This window comes from Notolabrus celidotus, chromosome 14 (assembly GCF_009762535.1).
Source record: "Notolabrus celidotus isolate fNotCel1 chromosome 14, fNotCel1.pri, whole genome shotgun sequence".
Lineage (NCBI taxonomy): Eukaryota > Metazoa > Chordata > Actinopteri > Labriformes > Labridae > Notolabrus > Notolabrus celidotus.
In genome coordinates this window covers 15,537,384-15,563,004 of record NC_048285.1, presented here as the reverse complement: position 1 = coordinate 15,563,004, position 25,621 = coordinate 15,537,384, and the positions used below count along the sequence as shown (strand labels likewise).

At 39.2% G+C, this 25,621-nt stretch overlaps 1 protein-coding gene across 4 annotated transcripts; it reads right to left on the bottom strand.

Moving 5' to 3' along the window:
- Nucleotides 1-1,726: 1,726 nt before the first annotated feature.
- serpini1 (serpin peptidase inhibitor, clade I (neuroserpin), member 1) lies at nucleotides 1,727-25,139 on the bottom strand. 4 transcript variants are annotated; one of them, XM_034701194.1, is made up of 9 exons: nucleotides 25,011-25,139; nucleotides 10,765-11,062; nucleotides 8,126-8,356; nucleotides 7,760-7,954; nucleotides 4,418-4,622; nucleotides 3,653-3,750; nucleotides 3,003-3,089; nucleotides 2,775-2,864; nucleotides 1,727-2,679 (listed from the first exon to the last, which is right to left on the bottom strand). In XM_034701194.1, the coding sequence occupies exons 1-9, from the start codon at nucleotides 25,101-25,103 to the stop codon at nucleotides 2,603-2,605; spliced, it is 1,374 nt and encodes a 457-aa protein (XP_034557085.1). In that variant the 5' UTR covers nucleotides 25,104-25,139; the 3' UTR covers nucleotides 1,727-2,602. The 4 variants fall into 4 exon arrangements, with proteins under 4 accessions (XP_034557085.1, XP_034557086.1, XP_034557088.1 ...); XM_034701195.1 differs by lacking the exon at nucleotides 25,011-25,139 and adding an exon at nucleotides 24,655-24,674; XM_034701197.1 differs by lacking the exon at nucleotides 25,011-25,139 and adding an exon at nucleotides 16,364-16,661.
- Nucleotides 25,140-25,621: the final 482 nt, after the last annotated feature.

Below are 25,621 nucleotides of genomic sequence, written 5' to 3'. Positions count from 1 at the left end.
CTTTCTCTGGTTAAAATTGCATTTATTAATTAATTTATTTCAATTATATTAATTATGTTTTGTATGACATTACCTTATATCTTAAAATAAAATATGACATTTTATCATTTTCAAAGTTAAAGTTATTTAATGAGGAGGCAATATTGGAAATCAATCTTACCTTGATAAACATTTTGCCTTTCACAAATAACCTTACATACCATACAGGAGACTTCAGCCTCCTGGTGGCTGTATAAAGGACTGATACTCTAAAAGAATATATAACATGTAGAAATGGCAGTGGAAAAATCACTTATGAAACAGCTCCACTAGTAATACCACAAAGGTGAACATAGGCTGGTACACAAAGCCTACTTATATGCAATTGTATTAAAGAAGCAAACTACAAGATGTGAGATATTTCCCCTGAGAATATATATTGATAAATGAACCCATCAACAAAATTAGAATTACTTAGAAGAATCATGATTTCAACAGTTTTTTAAAACTGTACCATGACAGTGATTGAGTCATCTTTGTATTTTGTTACTCTCCCCTGCTGGATAGTACACTGTATGCTCTAGCAGTAGCTGTCATAAGCACAGGTTGACAGACAGCCTCTCGCTGTTGTTTTCTGTCTCTCTGGGTATTGTCACTGGGAGGAGGCAGGATAGGGTTGATTTAGATTTTCAGTGGCGCACAATGGTGACAGAAGGCGCAGCTATCACACCAGCTGGTGAAAGTAATTTAGATTATAACTTCTTACACCCATGGGCTGTCATTCCTCAACAATGCAGCTCGTTGTGTTTTAGATATTGCAGCACTGAAGCACACTGAAGAAATGAAAGAGCTATTAGATATTTCATAGAGGTAAATGAAAACCCTTGGCACTGCAGGGGACAGTGGAAATGATTTGCTCAAACACTGCTCAGAGCACAGACTTGTTTTTCGCATATTTATTACCTCTGCCTGTTATTTGAAGACAAGGTTATTATTTGCAGGAGCAAACAAAAGTCTGTTTCTGTGTTTGCTATTTATTATTAAAGTGATTACATTTGTTTTGTTCTTGTATGATGTGTCTTATCCGTGATGTCAAGAATAATTGGTGTTGCTGGAAGTACGTAGGTAAGGCGCAGATCACATCAAAGCATCTTTCCATGTTTTGCGTAAACACATTACACAACCTCTTAAAGAATGTCAGGAAACATCCATTGGGGACGTCATTCTAAATGTTTATTCCCTTATATTTTATCATGACTTTCTCGGTGCTGTTCAGATGGCAATGAATGTCAGTTATAATGAGGCTAGTCAATTAATTTGTGTAACCATTATATCATTAAAGACTTCAGGTTAAAACAAAAATAGTATGTCCTTATTTCCTTTCCTTCCTTAATAGCAGGAGTAAAACGAAAATGTATGTCAGTCATGAACAAAGAGACTTATGTCTACGTAAACAGCCTCTCTTGTGAAGTGACATTCATCAGAATCAACATGCAGGACTCTTCTGTCTTATGCCACAGTATGTGCTTCCCTGGCCCAGCCATGTGATCTATGTGTGTGATAGCTTGGTGACGCCACAGGTCTGAAACTACTCCAAGAAACCTTGGCAGGACATTGTCTTCCCCGGGATGCTGAGTTCAAATAAATAGCCCACTTCTGTCTTAAGCTTTTCAGTGTATTGCATGTTAGGTCTAATGCATTACCTTTAACCACATTAAACATCCTCCATTCATAGACAAGGACACACTTTTATAATGGGAACACATTCATGTTTTTATTTTGGAAAGACTGAATACAGCTGGTGTTACTGTTTTTCCCTGTATGTACATCCTGTACTGTTTTGTACAGCACATTTTCCCCCTCTCTGTTTCTATAGCAACATGCCATAGTTACGCAGTCCCCTCTGCTCACCTGTGAGATGCCCAGCTGGGGCGAAATCAACCACTCTGATGTGATAAGGCATATTAGTTCATCAGCAGATTAGCCATGTGCCTACAGTGTAAAAAATGACTAGAATACTGCCTGAAGATATAGAAGATATGTTACTAAGATTCATCGTGTTAGGACAAAATGTTTGCACATGTGTATTCTGCAATAAATATTGAGCATATATAAGTATATATAGAACACAATGTCAAATGTACAGGGGTATATTTAAGGTGTGGAAATAACAGCGTGTGCATATCGTAAGAAAGAGCAGAAACTTTTCAAGAAGTAGAGAGATAATGTTTTGTGCACTGTGTATGCGTCTCTGTGTGTGTGTGTTCGTGTGTGTATGTGGGCGCAGGTGAATAAAAAGCAGCTGAACTTAAAGGGGTTGTGCGTGAATTACATTTCATGTGTTCTTCTTGCTCATGTACAAACCATCTATAACCAGAGAATATTTACATCTTCCCCTTTCTGCATTACTGTACCCAAGAGATTAAAGCTTCCAGTATCAAAACACAGTCACATTAATGTTGTATGTCATATTTCAATATATAATATATTGTATAATATTCAGTATAATATATTTTTTTCAAGAGTATAAAACACAGCTGATGATGGCAAAAGTGGGATAGGTAGCGTTTATGACGTCAGGATCTGATTGGCTGAGACTGAGTGACCTCACACCATGATTAGATTACATGGAGTCAAAGTCGTGGTCGTTGGGGTCGATGACTTCAGGAGTCATGACCCTGCCCATGAAGAGGATGGACCCTGGAGGAGGAAGAGTAGAAAGGAAAGTCAGGTTAAAAAGACACATACGTACATGTATATCAGAGGTATGTTTAAATGCAGAGAGACGAACATACCTGTCCGTCTGTTTCTTATGACGAAGAAGAAGGGGTGATCAGCCATGACCTGTGGGTACAGCACAAGGGTCCTTGTCAGGGCGATCATCCCTGAGAAAGAGAGAGAGGGGGGGAGGGCAAGCAGATACCATATTTACTACCTCATACAAACCCATTTATAGAAAGACACATTTATGAATGCACTGTTGTTGAGAAAGATTATAAAGAAGGATAAAAGAAGAAGTCTACCTGACCCAACGGCTCCCTCTGCCCCTTCCTCAGTCACCTCCAGGTACGCCTTCTGCACTGCCTTCCCGATGTACAGGTCCTTACCATCTATTGAACACACATAAAGGCACTCATATTATCATCTTGTCTTCAGAATCAGAATCAGAATCAGAATCAGAATCAGAATCAGAATCAGAATCAGAATCAGCTTTATTGGCCAGGTATGTTTGAACACACAAGGAATTTGACTTTGGTAAACTGTGCTCTATTTGTACAAGGCATAAGACCTACAATAAAAATAAAATAAAAACAATAACAATAACATCAGCTTTTGTTGTAGTTATTAGTCAGCCTGAGAACCTTTTTCTTCTTTCATACAAATGACCTTAACTTATTCATGTCTCCATTTTTCTGTCTCTGTGGTATGACTGTTTGTCTCTCTCTGGATCTATTTTTTGCCAGATGATATGACAGCTCTGACCTGCCCACTCTGTGCCAGTTACCTTGGTTACCTTACACTGCTGGAGGCTACTTCCCTGAACAACCAAGAACAGAAATACTGAATCAAATCCCCAGGTTAAACCGGAGAGGGATTCCATTTCTTGTACCATTTGTGTCTTATGTGTGTGTTTTATGTTTCTGCAGTGGGATTCCATGCAGGTGAAAGTTACTTGTCATGGCGGACAGATCAGCATTGTTGGTGAAGATGTTCTTTATTCCCAGATCCTGCAGAGTGCTTCTTAGGTCGATCTTCTGCTCCACTTTGAACCTGAACAGAGCAGTCAGAATAAGAGAAGGTCATGAAATCAATTGGAAATTTAAGAGGTGGGTTGTAAGCTTGGAGGACAAAATGGACAGAGATACCTAAGACAGCTAAAATATTACCTATGAAAGTTATTGAAATGATCCAAGCTTTTGCAGGAGCTTAATCATGAAGTTTCAAGAGGGTTAAAAGTTAGGGCAACCTGAGCTTCTAAAGAAAAATTTGACTTTCAAGCATTTCCAGCTCCATCACCATGTGTTGGTAGCATAATTCTTTACCTTCTTATTTATAAGGACTGGCCAAATTTGAACTGAATTATTTATTCTTTCAGTATTTGCAGTGCAGGGGCTATTTTGATGCCTTAAAATAAAAATATATACTTCAAAACAGCCAGTTCTCATCTCCTTAACAATTCATACACAGAGCTCCAATAATGGGGGGTGAAATTTAATGACAGGGAAATGCATTACCACCATTAGCTCTCTTTTTACCCACTTAATTGAGAACATCAGTTACTCCAGTGACATTCTCCATGAGCATGGAATTCTGGGAAATGCAAGCAGACCTCAAAAATGTCGAGGTAATTATATTTAATGCTAGGAGGAACTAAGGCATGGATGTGTTTTTGTTCATCAATATGAATTTGAAAAGTATTATGAGCATTGTCTCTAACCTTGGTAGATAGACCTCCACCTTCTGCCGTTTTACATTGTTAGCCCACTCCTCTAGCAGCTGTGCTTTAATGATGGGCTCAAGTGACGCCAGCGGTACCTCCTGTCGGGGCAGAACGATCATCATAGACATGTCCTCCCCTTCATAAGGCATCTCTAACACCTGGTAGACGCCTCCTGCTTCCTGTGAGCCATCGCTAAACTCACCTGGTGGGAGAGATATGCAAATGTGTGAATTAAAGGTACATGAACACGTGCAACCATGCTCTGCTACCTGTTGTAAGCATGTTAAAGCACATTGATTGATAGTTTGATTATTGCATGTTGGGATCAATCACTCAATCAATCGATCTTTATTTATATAGAACCAAATCACAACAAACGTTATCTCAAGACGCTTTTACAAACATAGCAGGTCTAGACCGTACTCCATGTTAAACTATTAACAAAGACCCAACACCAAGACAGGACGAACTCCAGTCCACTCTTACAGACAGGACTTAATCTTATCTCATCTTAATCCACCATGAGCATTGCACCTTGCAGTATTTAGCTAGTTACAGCTGCAAGGAAAAAATGTCCTTTTAACAGGCAGAAACCTCGAGCAGAACAAGACTCATGTTAGACAGCCATCTGCCTCGACCGAGTCGGGTTTGGAAAGAAGGATAGATGAGAATAAGAGAGAGAGAGATAGAGATGATAGTGATGTTTCACTGATGCACTAATCGAAATGCAACGGTGCTTCATCTCAAAGGCTTTGGTTACCCATATATATACAGTTTTTACTCCCAAGAAGGCTGTGCTGAAAATTCAATTCAGAAGAAAAGAATGGTGTGCTGGCTCTTATTTTCAGACTGAAAACAAAACCCAGTAAAACAATCAGGTATTATCAGAAAAAAGAGCCAGTATCTTAGAGTTACGCTAACAAGGGCTTAAAAGTGATATCTTCATAGCCTTGAGGTTGATCTTTACCAGACCCGTCCCTTATATCTACTTAAGAGAAACCAAATGAATTCTTCACGAGACAAGCAAAGATGGATTTACTTAAATTAGGTGATACAGAATTTCTTATCGAGTGGAAGATAATCCTTTTATACACAAAACAAGTCAAATCTACACGTAAGATTATCTTACTGACTTCTTTCCTGTGAGATGTAGATTACAGACCAATTAACAATGCTGTCTTTATCCCAGTCTCCGCACGCCTTTTCCTTTTGAAGCTGACTTTGCGTGGAAAAGAAAAGGACTTATCATTTCATTAACTTCCAGTCTATGTAGCAGCCACTGATGAAGGGTGAGGATATTGCAGCAGAGAGAGGGGGGGTGTGGCTTCACAGAACATTTTACTTAACCAACATGATCATGCTTTAAAGTGAGAATGCAGACAGAGCCTTCTCCCCAAGGACTTGTCCCTGTTCTGCAGTTCTTAAGCACACATTAACACACAGTTCACACATACACAGATTTCCTTGTTCCTGCGTGTGTGAGGATGAGTACATGTGCAGCATGTGAACGTAGGTGTATGAAATTGTGCCATCTCACTACACACACACAGGCTGCACCAAAATAACCCAAATGCGTCATTTTTAGCAGCAGTGCAGTGAGAATCTGTTTTTGTGTCTTTGGCAGTTCATCAGAAAATGAATAGATGAAAAAGACAGACTGGAATCATTCAGATGTAACAGCATCATAAACACCTTAAGGGTCTGGGAACACACAGTCTAGCACCTCATATTGCTCCCAAAACACCCATTAAAGAGACATCTGACACATATAGGGCTAACATCTCATAAGAGCCAAAATATTGTATAGATAAAATATATTTAAGAGTGAAAGACACAGAAATATATTTATGGACATCTAGATATTAAACTAAGAGGGATTCTTCAATGCTTTTTCTTGAAAATCCGTGTGAACTGAAAATATATGGGGTTTAAACTGCTGCTTTGACTGAATAAGCACTTAAAACCCCATCTAAAGCTCAAGAAAGGTAACACATGCATAATTTTATTATCTTGTGACATTATAGACAAAGCATTTAATACACTTTTCCTAATTTTAAGTGCTGGAAAGTTGTCTGTCTATTTTATCACACAGTGTTTAGCTCATACACTTTCAGTCTGAAATTTAACCAAATCATTACAGTGACCAAGAATGCACATCTCCCTGAACTTTATTTCATCCTTGGACTTTTACCCAAACTACATCAGTGCATAACTGAAACTTATACTTTAACCCACTGGCTTTTGTCATGCCATGCAATAAAGGTCCTCATGCTGTATTAAATAAAATGATATTTGCTCATAACCGGAGACGGACTCTGGATTTTTCATCCTGGGGCCTTCCGAGCAGATATATAACATCAAAAAACAATGAGGGATGCAATTTAATCTTGTTTATGCTGATACAAAAGAACATTTGATTGCAGTGGACTAAGATGTAAAAATTGCAGATAGCCACTGGAGTATCAGGGATTGTTTGTTACAATAAAAACAGAGTGTAATAGAATCCAGGAACCTCTTGCAATATGTAGAGCCTGGGGTCTATGCTATCATTCTCCAGGTACTTCCTTGATTGTTAGTATGGCACATAATGTATCATAATGTCTTTTTCTTAAATCTGTAATTTCATAATGTATTTGCTATTTTTTCTAAAAGTGAAAAATAACATATACACTGTCCAAAAATAGTTTGAGGCTACATCTTGCTATTTCATATTTGTTTTAGCCATTGGCCCAGCACAACTTTCCATTAAATAAGTTGCTCAACTGCAATGGCATTCATGCCATAATGAGAAATTGAGATAAGGGATTTTTTAAAATTATGAGAAGAAAATTATATTCAAAGATTTTTAATTTGATAGTGGCTGTAGTATTCCTGAATGACTGCTAAATAACCCACATAACATGATCATATATGTTATACCATAAAATGTTGGATAAACATCCATCGAAATAACAATGTGTGAGGAGGAAATCAACAATGCAGATGTTGCATTAGTACCACTTCATGTATCCAACCAATGAGTGAGTGAAAACCATTCATTGTCATACAGAAAATGTATGGCATCAAAGGAACAGCCCTTAAATCATACTACAAATTCACCCGCACCAGAGGAATTGGTGCGAGTGAAAAGGATTTTAAGAGCAGCAGAGCTCGCTAAGCAGAAAAAGGGAGCCTTTCCTGGGAATAACACTCCAAATATGAATATTTTAGATCTAAGATTAACATTTTAAATAACCCCGGGCAAAGCGAGCTGAAATTCAATGGCTCTAGAAAAAGTGCTTGGAGTAAAATTGTCAAGATGCACACACACAGAGAGACGTGCACACAGCTATTTCATACCATAGTAGAAGTCTCCCTGTTGGTACATCATAAGTGTCTGGACCTCTGATCCGTCGTCTTTGCTGAAGGAGAAGGTTCTGGTGTTCTCTGGCCTGAACTGGTTTTTCCAGGAGCCTCTGAAGTAGACGGCGTTCACCAGCGTCAGGCGGGTCACACTGCTGAAATCCTCGGCAGACAGCAGCTCTCGGATCTTACCTGGAGGGGTTGGATATACGGTGTGTTAGGATCTACATTATTAGCCAGAGGACAGCACCTGCTGTGGTGCAACTTAAGGACAGCGATTTATGCAACTGAGGGGCTGGAAATGTGTGCAGCATTTTATTAAATTTTTTTTCTTTTAGTTGTGTCACTATTACTTTTACTCACTCTCGGTATGATTTTCCACCCAGCTGTTGATCTGATCAGCCACAGCTGCTGATTCGCTGAAGTCTACTGTTTCAACGTCAGCCTTGAAGTACTTTCTCATAAGATGCAGAAACTCTGGATTAAAGGTGACCCCCTCCTGCAGGAAGAGGCTGTTTGCAAATCGAACCACGTAGTGGGCATCATCGTCTGATAGAGCTGTGGTCAGGTTCTGAAGCAAAGAAAACTCCACTCCTGGAGAACAGAGGTAGACAATTCACATCAACTGTAGGTGGTTATACCAGTTATAGTACTTGCTGCTAAATATAAAAAGAAACTAAATAGAATACATAAAAAAATGGTCTCTATCACCTTATTTTTGCATGAAATCATTCAAAGTTCTATTTTGTATTGCATTGTAGTCCATCTCCACATCCTATCTTTAGTTGAACCCATTTTTTATCTTTACAATTCCTCTATATTTTAGTGAAAATACGAACTTTAGTTGTCTTCGAGATCCTGCTACCTCAAGCGTGCCAGAACACGTTTAGAGTTCTACAATATGTCACTTAGTTCAGTGTTAAAAGAAATTCATACTTCCAAATGGCACCATCTCGCAGAATGACCCTTATCTCTCTTGTTTTAAGGTCCTCATACGCTGATCATTTGAATGAACACTACATCTGTCAGTTAATAAAATTATACAACAGTTAAAGAATGTTTTAGTGATTTTATGATGCCCATCTGAAGAGTTTGATGACTCACAAGAGAAACATTAAAACAGGGGGATAATTGAAGCAGCAGGGTCCAAGGCATTAGCAATTATCACTGGTTCAGGCTTAAAAACCAATGGATGGATACTACAATTCCCATTAGTCAATGGATAACAGCTTGCATTACCTAATTCACCAACATCAAGATTGTTTTTGCATTATTTATTGAGAAGGTTTCCAAGAGTTGAGGGCAGATTCATGAAACAAAGATTTGTTTTCACCTGTGCTCTGAAATCATGCACAAGTTTGAAGCTTGTGCCAGTTGTTCCTTATTGGTTAAGATAAATCCCCCACAGGTGAATATGCTACTGATTAGTCATTAAATATTTATCTGTAAAGGTAGATTATTGTTCTGAACAACTGTGAGTTTTATATATCATATAAAATGTATTCTATATTACTGCATATATGCTTGTAGATTTAATATTTCATGTTTCATGCTTGTAGGTCTACATAGAAAGCAAAGTTGACCAGAGTCATATTCCTTGTATGCTCACACATAACTGTCCATTAAAGCGGATTTTGATTCTGATTCTGATTTAGTGATATTTAGAATTTAAGGGTAGAGCTTAGCTTATATTCATAGTTTAATATTCAATGGGTTATGCCCAAAATTACATGATTTATATTAAAGTTGATAACATTTAAATCATGCTATAAGTAAGGAAAACAACATCTAAGAACTTTGCTCCGGCATACAAGCACTCAAATGTGTTCTCTTAAGTGTTCATAGACTTTGTTCTTTGCTGTAAACCAATTCCAGCTAAGACAACTTTTGTCATGTTTTGGACTGTTCTTAGTTTCCTTTTGGTGATTTTTGGTTATTCTTGTTTTTGTTCATGTCCGCGTATAGTCTAGTGATTCCTGTATTATTTTGTAGAATATTCTCCCAGCGTGTTAATTTTAGTTTTCCTTCCTGTGTTTTCCATCCTTTTTTGATTGTCCACACCTCTGCCTTGTTATTCTCACCTGTGTCCTCTTACGTGTTACCCAGTGTGTGTGTGTGTGTATAAGCTGTTTTCAAAACCGCCTGCTACCAAATTCTTACTGCGTTTGTGTAGTATGACTGTTCTGTTTGGTCTGTTCTGCAGTATGGTCTGTCAGGCGTCACTGGATGTCAGGCTGAAGTAAACAATGGCCAAGCTGATAGAAAAACTGCTTCTTTAGTATCAGTTATAAATTAAAAAGTTAAGAATTGGTTTATATTGGATAAATCATTTTCAGAGTGCCCACCGTCGTATACAGTAAAAAGAAGAAGCAGTATCCCAAAGTTTTGGCATACTGCAGATTTTGCTCTTTTTCACATATTGCATACTACATAATGAATTTTGGCCAAATCAGTACGCACTGCTAATATAGCAGGCGGTTTCGAAAAATGCCAAATTCTTGATGTCTTATATTAAGTCTTGCTATGCTTTTTATTTCAATCTGCACTTGGGTCCTCTTCCTCATTTTCCCCAACGTGACAACTTTGGTGAATGTCAGAATTTTCTTGAAAACTATGTCACTATGTTTTTAAACACACATTTCTTGTGATTTGTTGGTGGATGTTGTCTGATGTCTTTCAAACTTTACACCTTGAGTGTATAAGCAGCCTTTATAAAAAGAAAAAGAGACAGTTTGAAGCCTGCAAAGATGACATCAAGGTTTTTTAAAGGCTTTTAGAAACTGCCTGCAGAACTACAGAGGGTATTTAAAACTAATCTTTAAGGCTAAGTTTGACTCCTCGTGATGAAGAGACTCAACTTCATGAATAAAAAAAAAGTGTTAGAGTGCCCTTCTAATTAAATATACATTTATTTTATGAAAGTTCACACTTAAAAATTTAGATCCACCTTCACTTCATTCCCTGATCTTGCTGAGCTTGTGTTTATTGAAGTTGTCTCTCACCTGGCAGGAGGTGACTGAACCCCACCGCCTGTCTGATCTCCTCCAGCGAAGCCCCCTTAGCTCCCAGCTCCACCATGCCGAGGGCCACTGCCACGCTCAGTGGGGAGAAAATGATGTTGTCCTGATCCCCCGCCGCCTGCAGCTGGTGGTACAGTCTGACCGAGAACTCTGATGTAGTGTCCTCTGGAATGTCCGCCGCCCGGCAACCGTAGCGCGGCAACAGGATGGAGGGGAGGAGGAGGAGGAGGAGAGGGGACAAAACGTCCAGGATCAACATCGCAGCACGGACCGCAGAGAGCTGAGGGAAAGAGGGATATATGAAGGGATGAAAAGACAGAGGCGATACATTTAATGTATTGATGGAGACAGGGAAAGATAGAGAGAGGAGATGGAAAAAGTGAGGATGGAAGACAAATGAGGCAAAGTGAAAGAAAGAATATGTTTTGAAAGATGATATAAAGATTGATGGTTTAAGAAAAAGGAAATGAGGGATTGGAAAAGTGGAAAGGGGATTGGCAGCAGAGTAAGTATGGAAGGAATGATAAAATGAAAGAGCGAAATAGAATTTGGGGAGAAAAAGAGGTAAATGTAAAGGCGAGGAGGATTGCAGCAAGGATAAAGAGGGGAAGGTGGAGAGAAGAGGATTGCAAAGGGGAGGGAGAGAGAGATAAAGGTGGAGAAGATTATTGCATAAGGGAGAAAAAGAGATGAAGGACAAGAGGATTTGGGAAAAGAGAGGGAGACCGAGATGAAAGAAGAGAGAGCGGGATGTGGGATGATGAAAGAGAGAGACAGAAAACATCCGTCAGTCAGTCATTCTGCCAACACAGAAAAAAATGAAACAGAAACGATTTCTTCTTGTTCGGGGAGGTGAATCTAGAAAGGCAAAGAGGACTTTATTCCAAAGTAGTCGCTTCAAAAAGTGATGAAAAAACAACGAGGGGATCAGAATAATTGAAGATAAAAGGGCAAAGGGTCAGAAAGAGATAGAGGGAAAAATATAAAAGCTTGGACTGGTAGAAGTAGTTGTGCATTGTTAAAAAGAGATGGAAAAAAGATGCAGAGAGAACAAGAATGAGGGGCAGTGAGAGAGATATAATGAAAACAACAATCCCCTGTAACTACAGCTGTACTGCCGACTGCAGTCTGTATTGCTGTTCAGAGCACATCTGCTAAATGAGCTCATACATATTTTATGGCCTTTCTTATCATCTTGAGTTAAATCAGCTTCTTTCCAACAAAATCTGCTTTGACATCTATCTCTCTCTCTCTCTCTCTCTCTCTCTCTCTCTCTCTCTCTGCATTTAAGCCTTTGTATGTGAATTCAGTCTGTCTGTACAGAATGACTGATTAGGACAAGGCTTTCACCTCCCTCCTTCCCCTCATCTTTCCACACTTCTCGCCTTTTTTTCCATCTCCCCCTCGTCCCTACGTCATCTATCATCACCCATCTCCTCCCTTATCTCTCATCTCTCTACTTCCCAATCCCTACCTTTTCTTTCTCTTTTCTTCTCCTTTTATACCTTTTTTAAAAAAGCCAAGGAATGTACACACACACACACTGCGCCATCTCTGGTGCTGTTGTTGCCAGGCAACATTGTTTTCTTCTGTCCAAAAAAAAAAAAGACAGACAGACGGACGGATGGATGGACTGACAGACAGACAGACAGACAGACAGACAGACAGACAGACAGACAGACAGACAGACAGACAGACAAACATACAGAGTCAATGAAGTATAGCATAAATAAAATGAAAGAGAGATGGAGAGTAGAGAAAGGTAGGGAGTGACAGGAATAAAGTGTGAAACAACACATGGGCGTTTGTGTTGTTGTTTGTCTATCCTCTGAGCTCTCGTCATTATACAGTGTGAATAGAGGATTCTATTAGCAGTCCCATGCAGGGCTGGAATCTGCTGGTTGCTACTGTATGAGAGGGATGGCAGGTGACAGTGCTCACAATGTACCTGAGTGTCAACAGCAACAACAATGGGCAGCAGCCAGAAAATTAGTGGTCCATCCTGCTGTGTACAGTCCTGTCCTCTGCTGTGCTCTGGCATGTGACGGACTATTTTCCCTCCAAAATAAAGCCGTCCAGCCTGGGGGAGCCATTAATGTCAAATCCATTAAAGGATTAGTGTGGTGGTGATCTAGTTCTTTTTTCTTACTGTCAACAAACTCATTAAAGAGACAGAATTCAACAATAAATTGAGCCTAGTAGTCTGTTTATCTGAAGCCACAGACCTCCAATGTTGTCTAAAATCTATTAAAAGCACATCAAGGGATCACAGTGTTGTAATTGGCTGTACTGCAGCCACCCTGTTGTAATTGGTGACATATTTCTTTATTATTAAGACTATGAAAACCAGGGTTGGATTGGCTATCTGGACATTCTGGGGAATCACGGAATGGTCGGTGGTCCAGGACAGCTTCCAGACATTCCTCTCATTATTGATGTATTTTGAGGTGGAACAAATATCCAACAAGAAAGAGTTCCACAATAAACTAACGCACCTTTGGCAAAGCATTAACTATATACATATGTAATGTAGAGAAGAAAAAAAGAGACGAGGATAAGGAGAAGAGTTTAAGAATAAGCTCCTCTTGAGTAATAAGCAGCTTACAAGATGTGTCTAAAACCATGTTTTTTTCTGTATGGTATAAATGAATGTTACCTAGCCTAGCCATATGATAACTAACATACAAATTATGATTGAATTCATATGCACATTAATGGGTGGATGTCACTGTCTTCAAGTATAAGTTGTAATATGTGTAAGTGAAGTGTATGATTGGGCTTCAAATTATAAGTAAGCAGTTTGTTAGTTTTTCAAGTCTTTCTATGTATAGACATATGTTTTGATGTTGATATAGATTGATTTGCACTTCCTATTAGATTATACATTCTATGTTTTGTTATTATGTTTTGGTTGATAGGAGAGAGAGAGAAGGAGAAAGAGCAAGATGTTGGCCTCTTATTTTTATTTTGTCCAACATCCTGCTCTGTCAGTTTTCCATCATTCTCTATGTGATTACCTAGTTGAATATGATAGGGCTGGGCGATGTAGATCAAAAATGTTATTTTGACATTTTTCAGCTTAAAGTTGTTGTACAATAAAAGTCTCCATCCTTTTTTCTGTAAAGACATAAGAAACCAAATTTATTTCTAAGTCATACCCACATTGACCAAATGCCATATGTCACAGGCACCTGTATTAACCACCAGCTGTGGTTATTACAGGTGAAAAAATTACATAAAAATGAACTACTTGTAAAGAAAAAATATATATTAAACACACACAAATAAACCATAAATTCATAAATAAAATTACTCCCCTTGTCAGTTGTTAAAGCAACCAGTCCTGTTTGACACTTTTGTGAGATGTGCAGCAAAGGCTCTATCTGACTTCAGTCTACATTTCTGGCAGTAATTCTCTCTCCCAAAGTAATTACAACTAGGCAACTTGTACCTTGGGTCATTAGTCTTAAGTAGCTGTATAGCCGTCCGGTTGCATGGAGGACCATGTCTTAAGCAATATGTGAGGCCACTACCTTAGAAGCAAACAATGTTTGTGTGAATATTTGATTGCTCCTGAAGATTTACCAATGTGAAACAAATTTCATACCTCTGCAAAAACATCTTTTGAGGGTTTCATTTTCATAAAAAAATATGTTGAGGATCAACTAATGTGGTCTAAATTTGTGGCTTGAACTCATGTTACTTGGTATAACGGCTGTTAATGAAAATCTCATGTCAGAATATATCAACTGTTTGGTAACTTTGGTACTTGCACTCGACAAGTTACAATTTCTTTAGGGGTTGAGCCCCTCTACAGGTCTGATCTGACCCCCTCTGGTGTAAACACATCTATTCAACACCCAGCAGTATTGTGATATCATGGATATCATCATGAGGTGAGATTGAGGCATTGTGACACTGCTGGCAGGGGGCTCTTAAGTTACCATGCACTCATTGTTGTGGGTTGGGCTGCGTCAGAGTCCAGGTCTGTTTTTTTGTCCCAGTCGGCACCTGATGGGGACTGAAGATTAATCAGTCCGACTTACACTGTCCTGCAGTCATAGATAAGTAGGTCTTAAAAAGACGTTTTGTCCTGTTTGGGTAGTGTGTTGTACACACTTTACTTTAGTGAAGTTCATTTAAAAATTGAAACTAGATTTGTGAATCACTGATAGAATTTGGATCTTAATAAACATTGGCTCAGGGGAAAATTGAGTCATTATATGTTTATGTTTGTTCTATGTAATATATTTTTGCTTGTCTCGGCCTGAGCAATACATCCTGATTGAACACACAAAGTTGTTTACATTTTGCAATTTACTGCATCCAGCTTATAAGATTTAAATATGATAACTCATTCTCTTTCAAAACACACATCGCCCTGTCACTTCCACTTACTGTCCCCTTGAGGAGACAGTCAAGGTCTCATCTTGTTTGTTCTCCTTTGAAACCTCCTCTGACAAACTGCTTTCGACAGAAGCAGCACTGACCAAACTGTCAGATGGATTTACATCAGCTCGAAATTAGAATATGGTAATTCATTTGTCTCTATATCGCTTCTTCACGTGGAAAGAAGTCACACAGCCGCTGAAATATTTTCGCAGTGTTTTATTCTCTTATCAAACATGAGCTAACCAGTTTATGACCGTTAAATTTTCCAAAGAACTACACATTTATTATTCTAGCAGTAAAACAGTGAGGCCTTAGAGCTGTTTAGCTTGAGTCAATCCCACATACACCATTGTGCTGCTCTACCTGCTCACACAGTTGTATTTATCCATCCCTAAGAGGCACCTTTAAGCAGTATTTTCAAAAAAATTGATGTACTCAGCTGATGGCATTAATTATTTAACCTTTAAAAAAATATATGGGTATATTTTTTTTGCTGTTTTCTTAAAATACAACAGCTTCAGTAGAAACAAATGGGTTAGGTGCTTACAGTTGGAGTCACATTTGAAAAGCACTGCAAGTTGGACCAGTGTGTTAGTTTTGAGTCTTTTCTTTGGATTTGTTGACAATGAGAAAATGACAGATTCATTCTTTTTTTGGTCAATTCATGGTGTCCAGAATAGGTAGAGTACACACGATACTTGGAGGTCGCTCCATCAAAGTTATGATGTGGTGTTTTGACAATGCAAGTAATTCCAAATTGATTTAAAGAGGTACAAAACGAAGTTATTGAAGTAAATATACTGTCATTCATGTATCTCCACCTGCTCTTAGATGTAATGCTAACGCTACTTTGCAGAGAGAGTGCCACAGACACAGAGAGAGTTAGAAGGGCTGAGGAAGAGGAAAGGGGGGGGGGGGGGGGGGGGGGGGGGGGGGGGGGGCTGGCAGAGATGTAAATGGAGGTAATGTTCCTGACCTTCTGAGCTGTGGGAGCTGAACTTTTCAGAGACAGACAGCCCCACTTTCTGTAAGGAGAGACGCAGCAAGGCAGCTTAGCCAGTGAAAGCAGTGTGGAGCATCACTGTGTGTGCTCCTATGTGTGTGTGTCTGTGTGCAAGTGTGCATGTGTGAGTGGATAATAACACCATGGGTGGCTGGGTATTACTTGTAATGGTGACACCATTCTGACCTTTTGAGTTGTGGCGTGTTGTCTGCAAGGGGATCCCTCACTTGAGCCCAACTTTGGCTACAGTCTGCTCAGGTGGGGTTCCCAGCATGCCTCACAGGTAGATGGGGAAACCCAATACCCTTCTTTAAAATGTTCCCCGGTGACTAAAAAGAGCTGAATATGTCAGGAAATCTCTCGTGGTTTAAGTAGCAAAGGTTTAATCCTGACAACCTGATTAATTCCATGCAATTAAACTTACTGGCCTTTAAAAGCAGCCTCTAATCTGTCCGTGTAATCCTAATTCTCCGGCAGAACAGATCAGCAGTTGACATTTTTACGATTAAAACGTGACGTCACAGAAATCCACAGTCTGTACCTTAATCCTAACTGCTATTTTAACCCAACGCTTGAAGGGGAAATTCGTTTACCGTGGAGGTCCTCATACGCAGTTCATGTACACAGGTACGTATAGACACCCACACACTTAAAAGAAAACGCTTCCACAGACTCTTCCAAGCCAAGGTTACCAAGGCAACTGCAAGTGATAGACATTTTTTTCGTTTTTCAGAGCTGACAGAGAATTTTTACCCTTAAAAGATATCTTCGTCCGTCCATGTAGACAGATAAACTCTCCTTCCTTTACACACACGACTCAGCATTTTCTATCATACGTAGCCCCCTCTCTCAGCAAGGACTCTTCACATCAGCTCCATTTCTGTCACTCAGCACACTCTTTGACTTTGCCTGATACTAAAACAGACTCCCAAGACACGCATGCAGGGCACTGACTGCACTCAGTAATTTTAGCAAAAACACGGCAGACTCCCGCTCTTCCTCTTTCCTCTGAAGTGATCACTATGAAGCTGCAGAAAAGTCCCTCAACAGAATCCCTTTGCTTCAGCTCAAATTACAGCACGCTGCTTCACTTATGGGCTCTGAGTACACTTCCAAACTGCTGAAGCTCATAGGGGCTTTAATGAATTCTGTGAAAGTGCTAACATCCCATTTCATCAATGCTTGTGCCTCTGGGAATAAACGGCAGAGAATGATGTCTATGATTATCTCTGGCCCTGAAAAACGCAGAATTTCAGCAATGAATGCTCTGATGAAGTAAAAAAAAGATGGCAGGAAAATGTGAATATGTCTAACTTTAAAAAGGCTCTGCAGTACAGAGATAATGGAGTCTGATTATCATTCATGAGTCTCAAGTTTTCCTTGGAGGCGCCATAGCGGCCCCTTTCTACCTTTTGTTCTGTGTTTGAACCAAGTAGATTGAGGCAGACATATGCACACATTATAAAAAAAGGATCAAACTAAACCATTAATAACACATCTCCACGTCTATGTGAGCGTCTCACTTTCTCTGTTTTAATTCAAGTCACTTTTCTCTCACCTATTGCTAACCTGGGTGAGAGCTGAAATCTTTCACAGCGAGGCCGCAGTGAAGCCGACAGAGGCTGGGCAGAGCCACGGCTTAGGACAAAGGAAGCACTTAACTCTTATGGTGGGTTGGACTTTCATTACTGCGCCTGATAAAGTGGTTACAACTCATCAATCACGTTGACTGTTCTGCTCACGCCTTTGAGTTGTACCTACTCCTGCAACCAGGCAACAGCAGCTACCTGGGCAGTACTGAATCTTACGTGTAAGAAAAGGTTGACAACCAGGGCTGTCAAACAATCAATAATTCTGATCTCAATTGTGCGTATGATTGCTCATAGTTCATTTGTGATTATTCGCAAATTAATCACTCATTTGTATTTCTTCTAAATGTACCTTAAAGGAATATCTTTCAAGTTTTCAGTACTAAAGGGAGTGGACAAATATACTTGCTTTGGGCTCGCTTTTTACAATTCTAAAAACATTTTTTGTATCAGTAGTTTTGATGATGCATTTCAAGCTCATTAGAGTTCATTTTAAGAAGTTAAACAATTCATAACTCCATATGCAACATTTGTTCCATATTCCTGGTTAAATAAAAATCTCTTTCTAAAAAACTGTTCAAATTTCTCACCCAAACATTCATTTAAATTTTCTTGATGTTACATTTGATCACACGCCACTTTATTTATCTTCGCCTCATAATCATTTCTCCAACCCGTCCTTGAACACATCCTAATGTTACCCTGTGTCCCCTCATTTAGTTAGCTTACTAGCCTCTATCCTGCCTGTTTTAACACAAATCTCAACACTTGATTACCACTATTGATCTTCGAGACTTGCTAGTAAATTTGGGTTGGATACCATGGCTGATATACAAGTCACACAGCCGCTGAAATATTTTCGTACAGTGTTTTTATTCTCTTATCAAACATGATCTAACCAGTTTATGACCGTTAAATGTTCCAAAGAACTACACATTTATTATTCTAGCAGTAAAACAGTGAGGCATTAGAGCTGTTTAGCTTGAGTCAATCCCACATACACCATTGTGCTGCTCTACCTGCTCACACAGTTGTATTTATCCATCCCTAAGAGGCATCTTTAAGCAGTATTTTCTAAAGAATTGAAGTACTCAGCTGATGGAATTAATTATTTAACCTTTAAAAAAAAAAAGTGGGTATATTTTTTTTGCTGTTTTCTTAAAATAAAACAGCTTCAGTAGAAACAAATGGGTTAGGTGCTTACAGTTGGAGACACATTTGAAAAGCACTGCAAGTTGGACCAAGTGTGTTAGTTTTGAGTCTTTTCTTTGGATTTGTTGACAATGAGAAATGACAGATTCATTCTTTTTTTGGTCAATTCATGGTGTCCAGAATAGGTAGAGTACACACGATACTTGTTTGGAAAGTTTGGGTAGGATACCACGGCTGCTTTGATTGGAGGAAGAGGAGGATGACTTTACCACAGCAGCAGTGTTCAACCATTCCTGCAAGCAACTGACCACCAGAAATCCTCTTTGTGTTAGCTAGGAATAAAATTCTATTCAAAAACTTTGTTAGACAGATGATTCGGTGATTTGATTTATCAGACATGGATCAACTGAAGATATAAAGTTACATTATGGCACCAACAAGACTTGTCAACTCAGCGTTCATAAGACCAGAAAAAAACTGTAATTCAGGATGTGTTTGTTTCTGTTAGTGGTGTAAAAATCAATCGATCAGATCAATGAGTCGATTGGTTGAAAAATGATCCAATCAAATCAATGGAGAGTCTAAACAATGATCTGTATTATCATCTTCAAGACGCGCTTTATTTTGAAATTCATAACTGCCTTCCGAGAGACTGTCTTGGGGCCTGTTTGACATTTTCCAAACCAACGCATCTGCAAGTCACCCTGAACTTACAAACAATAACAGCAGCAAGCAAACATGGGCAAGCAGCGGAGATAAAGAGGATGAAGAAGATATTCTCTCTCCTCTTGGGAATACATCAGCTGTGTGAAAATATTTTGGATTTCAGAGGAAAGACTGGCCAATACAAAAAACACAACTTAACAAAGCTAGCCGGGCACATGTTAAAGAAGCTCAGTACTGACCCTCATACTGATGTTAGCACTACTTTAAATGCTGCTGCTGACCAACTTTTTTCTTCAACTCCAGACAAGCGATAAGTCTAACCTTTCATTTTATCATCTGTAAAGACATGAGTCCTGGCGGTGTTATCCAAAGTGACAGTTGTCAAGATCCACTCCACACTTTGGAGCCAAAATATTCAATCCCATCGAGACAGCACGTCAGGGAAAATGAATGCATACAGACCCAGAAAATTAGGCCACTTAAGATAAATGGACATGATGTACAACTGAAGCTTATGTAACAGTGAGTGTTCATTATTTGTGTAGTGTTTTTGTTTCTGAGATGTTTTCCGTCATTTTTTCATAATATCACGTCAGTGATAAAATTGGCCAAATAAATCAAAATTGTTCTTATGTTTAAATCCATGAACTGTGACTGATTAGATGGATACACAATGTTTTCTGACATTGAATCAAATATGATTGAAATCCAATGGTGACAAACGAGACCCAAAGTAAAATATAAAGACTGGTGACACGCTTTGTTTGGTGCTACTGTGGATGGTGAAGCCTTATTTTGCTGCTGCTTTGAGACCACATGTTATTTTTTATAACATACATTTGACTTGTGTTATTAGTTAAAGCATGGTTACACTCATATCAGTAACAATGGCTCAGCACAGACAGCCTGCCCAAAACCAGGGCCCTGGCACTGAAATGGCTAAACGGAATCCAGCCATGACTAATTCTATTATTTACAACTGTTTGTTCTTCTGTGAAATGTCATCTGTGAAAAAGGACTAGCTGTTACTAGAGCAGGGTAGATTGAACTTGAGTGGTTGAGTTGACCCTAAGGTGAAGCTTGTACCAGCTCTAGGTTCTAAATCATGCACACAGGTTTTGGTGAAGTTTTAGTTCAAACACAGCAGGTTCCAGCCTCATCAGTAAGCTACTGTCGCACCAACAACTTTGAGATTGGCTCATTTACAGCTTTTAATTCATAAAGAGGCTGATTCATTCAGTTAAATATCATTTCACATATGAGATAAGTGTGAAATATGTCATACATTATCATTTTCTTCTGTAATTGTGAAGGCAATGACAGTTGAGTGCTGTAATACCATTTGTGACGAGAGGATGCATTATGGAAAATGAAGGGACTGCTTATTTTAAGGTACACACATCCTATATGATGGTACATTGTTTATAAGTCGCAAATAAATAATGCCAATGTCTACACTCAGAGTCATGTCAATGCTTAACTACGCATTGCACCATTGTTTCCCATGCATGTTCATGCTAACTTGTACATCCTGAAGTCCTACATGACTGTGATAAGCATGTCTCCTCTGCTTTTAATTTCTACCCAACACTGTCTATCCACTCAAGTGACAGACAAAATTACCTCTCTGCAGCCCATCCTCGGCTAAGCTCAGTCAGACCCTTGTTAGAAAATAACATGATGTGCCATGGAGCCAGCCTGAAGTCTCAGGATGCTCACTGTTCACTCCACAGAGGGCAAACAGAGGTTAACAACCCTTTATTAATCCCCGCTAACAGAGACACCCACGGGGAGAGGTGCACACACACACACACACAAACACACACACAGATAAAGAGGTATAAAGACAGTTTAATAGACTGAGGGAGGAGGAAGATAAAAAAAGAAAGAAAGAAAGCAACAAAACAAGGAAGACATGCAGGAAAAAAAAGCAATCGAGTGAAACGCAATGCACAGGAAAGCTGAACAGCAGATTCCAGCTTTGACTCTGAGCCAGCGATATCGAACCGCCCCCTGCAATGCATGGCAAGATGGTTGCCTGCTTTTTTATACACGCTCTGCCAGGACACACTCAACAGTTTCTGTCCTTCATAAAACACACACACACACAAACCAGACACACATACAATACGAGCCGCGGTGCTGTGGGAGCACAGTTAGAGGGTTTGAGCTGTAATTGGATCGGCCTCGATTTGGGGTCAGTGGTAAAAGTGAAAAGACTGGAGGCTTTTTCAAATTCACTAAAGACCGGAGAGACACCAGAGAACAAGAAAGGTCACTTTATCAACTAGTTCTGAAGAGGAAACGTGCAGGGGTGTGTATGTATGTGTGTATGTGTGTGTGTGTGTGTGTAAGGTGGCAATGGGTGAGCTCTGAGAGAAAAGCAGTGTTTAAATCGCTGACGAACGTAACTGTGATTATTTTGCTTCCTTTAGAAGTCAGAAGGTTAGGTGTTAAAAAAGCCGGCAGATTGAGCCCGACACAAGTGAGAAAAATCACTTGAATAATTCCTATTGATTGGTTATTTATGCCATTCACCGCAGAGGTACAGTTTGAGTGAGGAGAATATATGGGCGTCACCGAATCACTTCAACCATTTGACTCCCCTCCTCCGAGATTTGCCTCTCTCATCGGTCCTGTTTCACACTCAGCACATCCCTCAGTGAAACCAATCAATCAACAGATCAATACTGGGAACACGTGTGTGAATATGCATGTGTGTGCATACCAGCCAGTTGATATACACTTGAACAGAGTGAAGGCTTAAAGATGTATTAACAAAGACAGCATATCTATGATAGATTAGAGCAATCTTTTGTAGGCTTTGAGTAATGCAACATCCAAATTTAAAAAAAGAGGTATTTTCTCAAACATAAGGTAACTCCATTAGTCAATCAGATGTATTTGACTTTATTTTAGAGGTTTATTGTCTAATTCAATGTGTCCATTATCTGTTTTTCCCCCAACATGCATGAATACTAATGGATGGATACTTTTGACCCTTTCAGATTAAAATAATTTCCTCTTTTCCTTTTCTTTAACTCCCTCCTGTAACTCCTGAACTCCTTTTAAGGCTGCTCTCATTCTCATATCTAGGCAGATAGAGATGAATCCCCTGTGTCTTTGCAGCAGCAGAATGTACAGGTACAAACCTGAGTGTGTGTGCTGGTGCGAGCTCATTTGGAACTTGAAGAGGAAGTCAGGTCAAATGACTTCAACATAAGCTCTAAATGTATGCATCCATCAATTTTACCTGTTTGATAATGACTTTATTGCAGGTGTCTTTTACAGATCGACCTCTTAGTTTTTGATTCATTCGCATCACTCTAACATCATGTGATCACAACTTGTATTCCTATTGTTGCAAAAGCATGAAACTAACATAGAAATAGGCTTAACTCACTGCATTACTGTGGGCAATGGCAGCCAGCAATGGCATGCCATGATCTGGCCAATCACAGTGACACTTTGTTTCCTTATCAGTATAATGAGATGAGTTTATAATGGGAATTTAATATTGGGAAAATGATCCCAAGATAACATAAATAAATCAAGATATTGACTCCTTATTACAGGGAATTAAACAAAGTAAGATTGCATGCTAACTGAGGGCTTCCAAATGTACTTTGCCCACATTTTAATTCATAAGCTGTGTATTTATTATGTTACTCCACCAAAATGTGTGTCCATGTCTTTTTGGGAAAGCAAATAAGACGGTTTTTTCTTCTATTTTTTTATGGGGATCACCTTGTTTGACAGCTTGTTTGTTTTTATTCTGCAAAGATTAGATCAGAACAATCATCTGCAGCATGCAACTGGTCAAGTGGACGATTTAAGTCAGTACTTAATGCAAATGTATCTATTCACTGTTGAATATTTAAATCAGGGGTTCCCAAACTTTTAAACCTGCGGCCCCCAAAATATAGGCGCCAAAGACTCCCGACCCTCACTGTGATTAAATATTGCTTCATACTTCATTTAGCTAGTCTGCTGAAAATTAGCCTACCGAGATGCACATGTGGCTGTGTTTCCTGTGCTGTTATGAATTAACTTGCTGCTACTAATGCTTTTGTTAATCAACTGTTAACTAACCCTAACCTGAGGAGTCATCTGGCAATGAAGCAAGACAGAAGACTAATGCTTTTTTTATTTGCAAGGTTTTATTTCACATTTAACTAGTGATATTTTCACAATAATATGTAAGATATGCAATTTTAGATCTTCTGAAACGTATCTTGCAACCCCAAATTAGTGTCTCGCTACCCCCACGGCGTACCGACCCCTAATTTGGGAACCCCTGATCTGAATGACAGCAAACCTTCAACTCCCCTGAATACATGCACACACATAAACAAGGTTAGGCTTTGCAATGACACATTTTGTGCCACTTAGTGCTTCTCCCTTCCCTGCTTGTTTTGTTTTGAAAGACATTTAATTATTGAAATGCAATTAATGGCTCAATGGGACATGGCACACACACATACAAACACACACTCACATACATACTGACACCATAGGGAGGCATAGGGAGGAAACAACAGCCTGTGAATAGAGATTAACCATTGATTCAGATACATATGGGATTAATACATTGAGATTATGACTGAGCTGGATAATGTTTTTCTGAATATGGAAAATCTACAGCTATGAGGATTTGGGAGGACATTATAGCTGCAGAGATAAAGAGATCACACATGACTGAAATGAGAGATGAGAAAAGAAGAAGACTGGATTTATAATTACGGATGGTCCTTTTGTCTCCACATTTTAATCAAAGAAAAAAAGAGATGTATTTGAAATCTCCCTCACAGACAGGCTGTTTTATTTTTTAAACCAAAACTATTTTAAACACATGACCTGCATGGATAAATAACAAGTGGTGTGTATGTGGTGGGGATAGGGTAGGACCAGACTACTACATCTGTTTCTACACATACACGCACACACACATTAACTCACTGCGCCTTAGCCTGTTTTTCAAGGACAAGAAACACACAGCAATGCCTGAGCAACAACAAACAATAGAGATTTTTTTTTTTAAATCAAGCCCAGCTGTCATAGACCACCTACCAAAATTAATCAGCACTGGGTGGTGGACACACGGGCAGTGGTTCAATCAACAGCACTGAAGAAATATGTTAAGATGAAATGAGCGTCTTCATCCGCCCCCTTAAGACCCAACACATGTTGATTGCAACGTAATAATCACATTTAAATCCCTGAAACTATCATGCTAAAAACACACAGTCCTACACCATAATAAAGACAATATTGCCAAAAATTAAGATAAAGGCTATTCTATTTAAATCATGCTAAAGCTCAACAAACAGGGTTTGTTGTACTGGTACGTCATTCCTTTAATTTAGTTAAACCCACATGACTGAAGACTGGGTTAGTTGTGTGTTATTGCATAAAACGGTTCTTACCGATAAACGGGGCAATGCTGGGTGGATCGATGGATGAATGTGTGCGGTCTCTCTGCTGCTCTCATCCAGAGATGCAGCTCGGTGCTTGTACATTTGCCGCAGATCCCGCCCACTCCACACCCATTGGCCCAATGAACGTTGAACAAAGAGTATCGAATGGAATGAAATAAGTCATTCCATCATGTTTCCGTCGTTGCTTATGCGAGCGGTCAATGATTTTAAACTCCACCACGGAGATGTTTTAGACCCTCTTAACGACACACTATTCTTTCGTTGAAGAGCCACTGAATATGTGTCACACTTGTACGACCAAATATAAAGTTTCAACGTCTTTCTGTCACCTACCTCGATTCACATACGCTCAATTTGTCAACTGCAACATTTTCAGTGTGCGTAGTTTTTTTTTTTTGTTTTTTTTTAAGCAAATGTGGTGAACAGGTGGATACTTCCCCTTAAACTCAGTCACAACTTCATGAGTGTTAATTTGTAACGACGACTGATTATGATTGGTAAATCATTAACGTGACCTACGCAGTCATGTATGGGGTTCCGTTTGTGCCAAAAATATGTCGTCATGCGCACTGTCTTTTAGAATTGATTTTAAAGTCCTT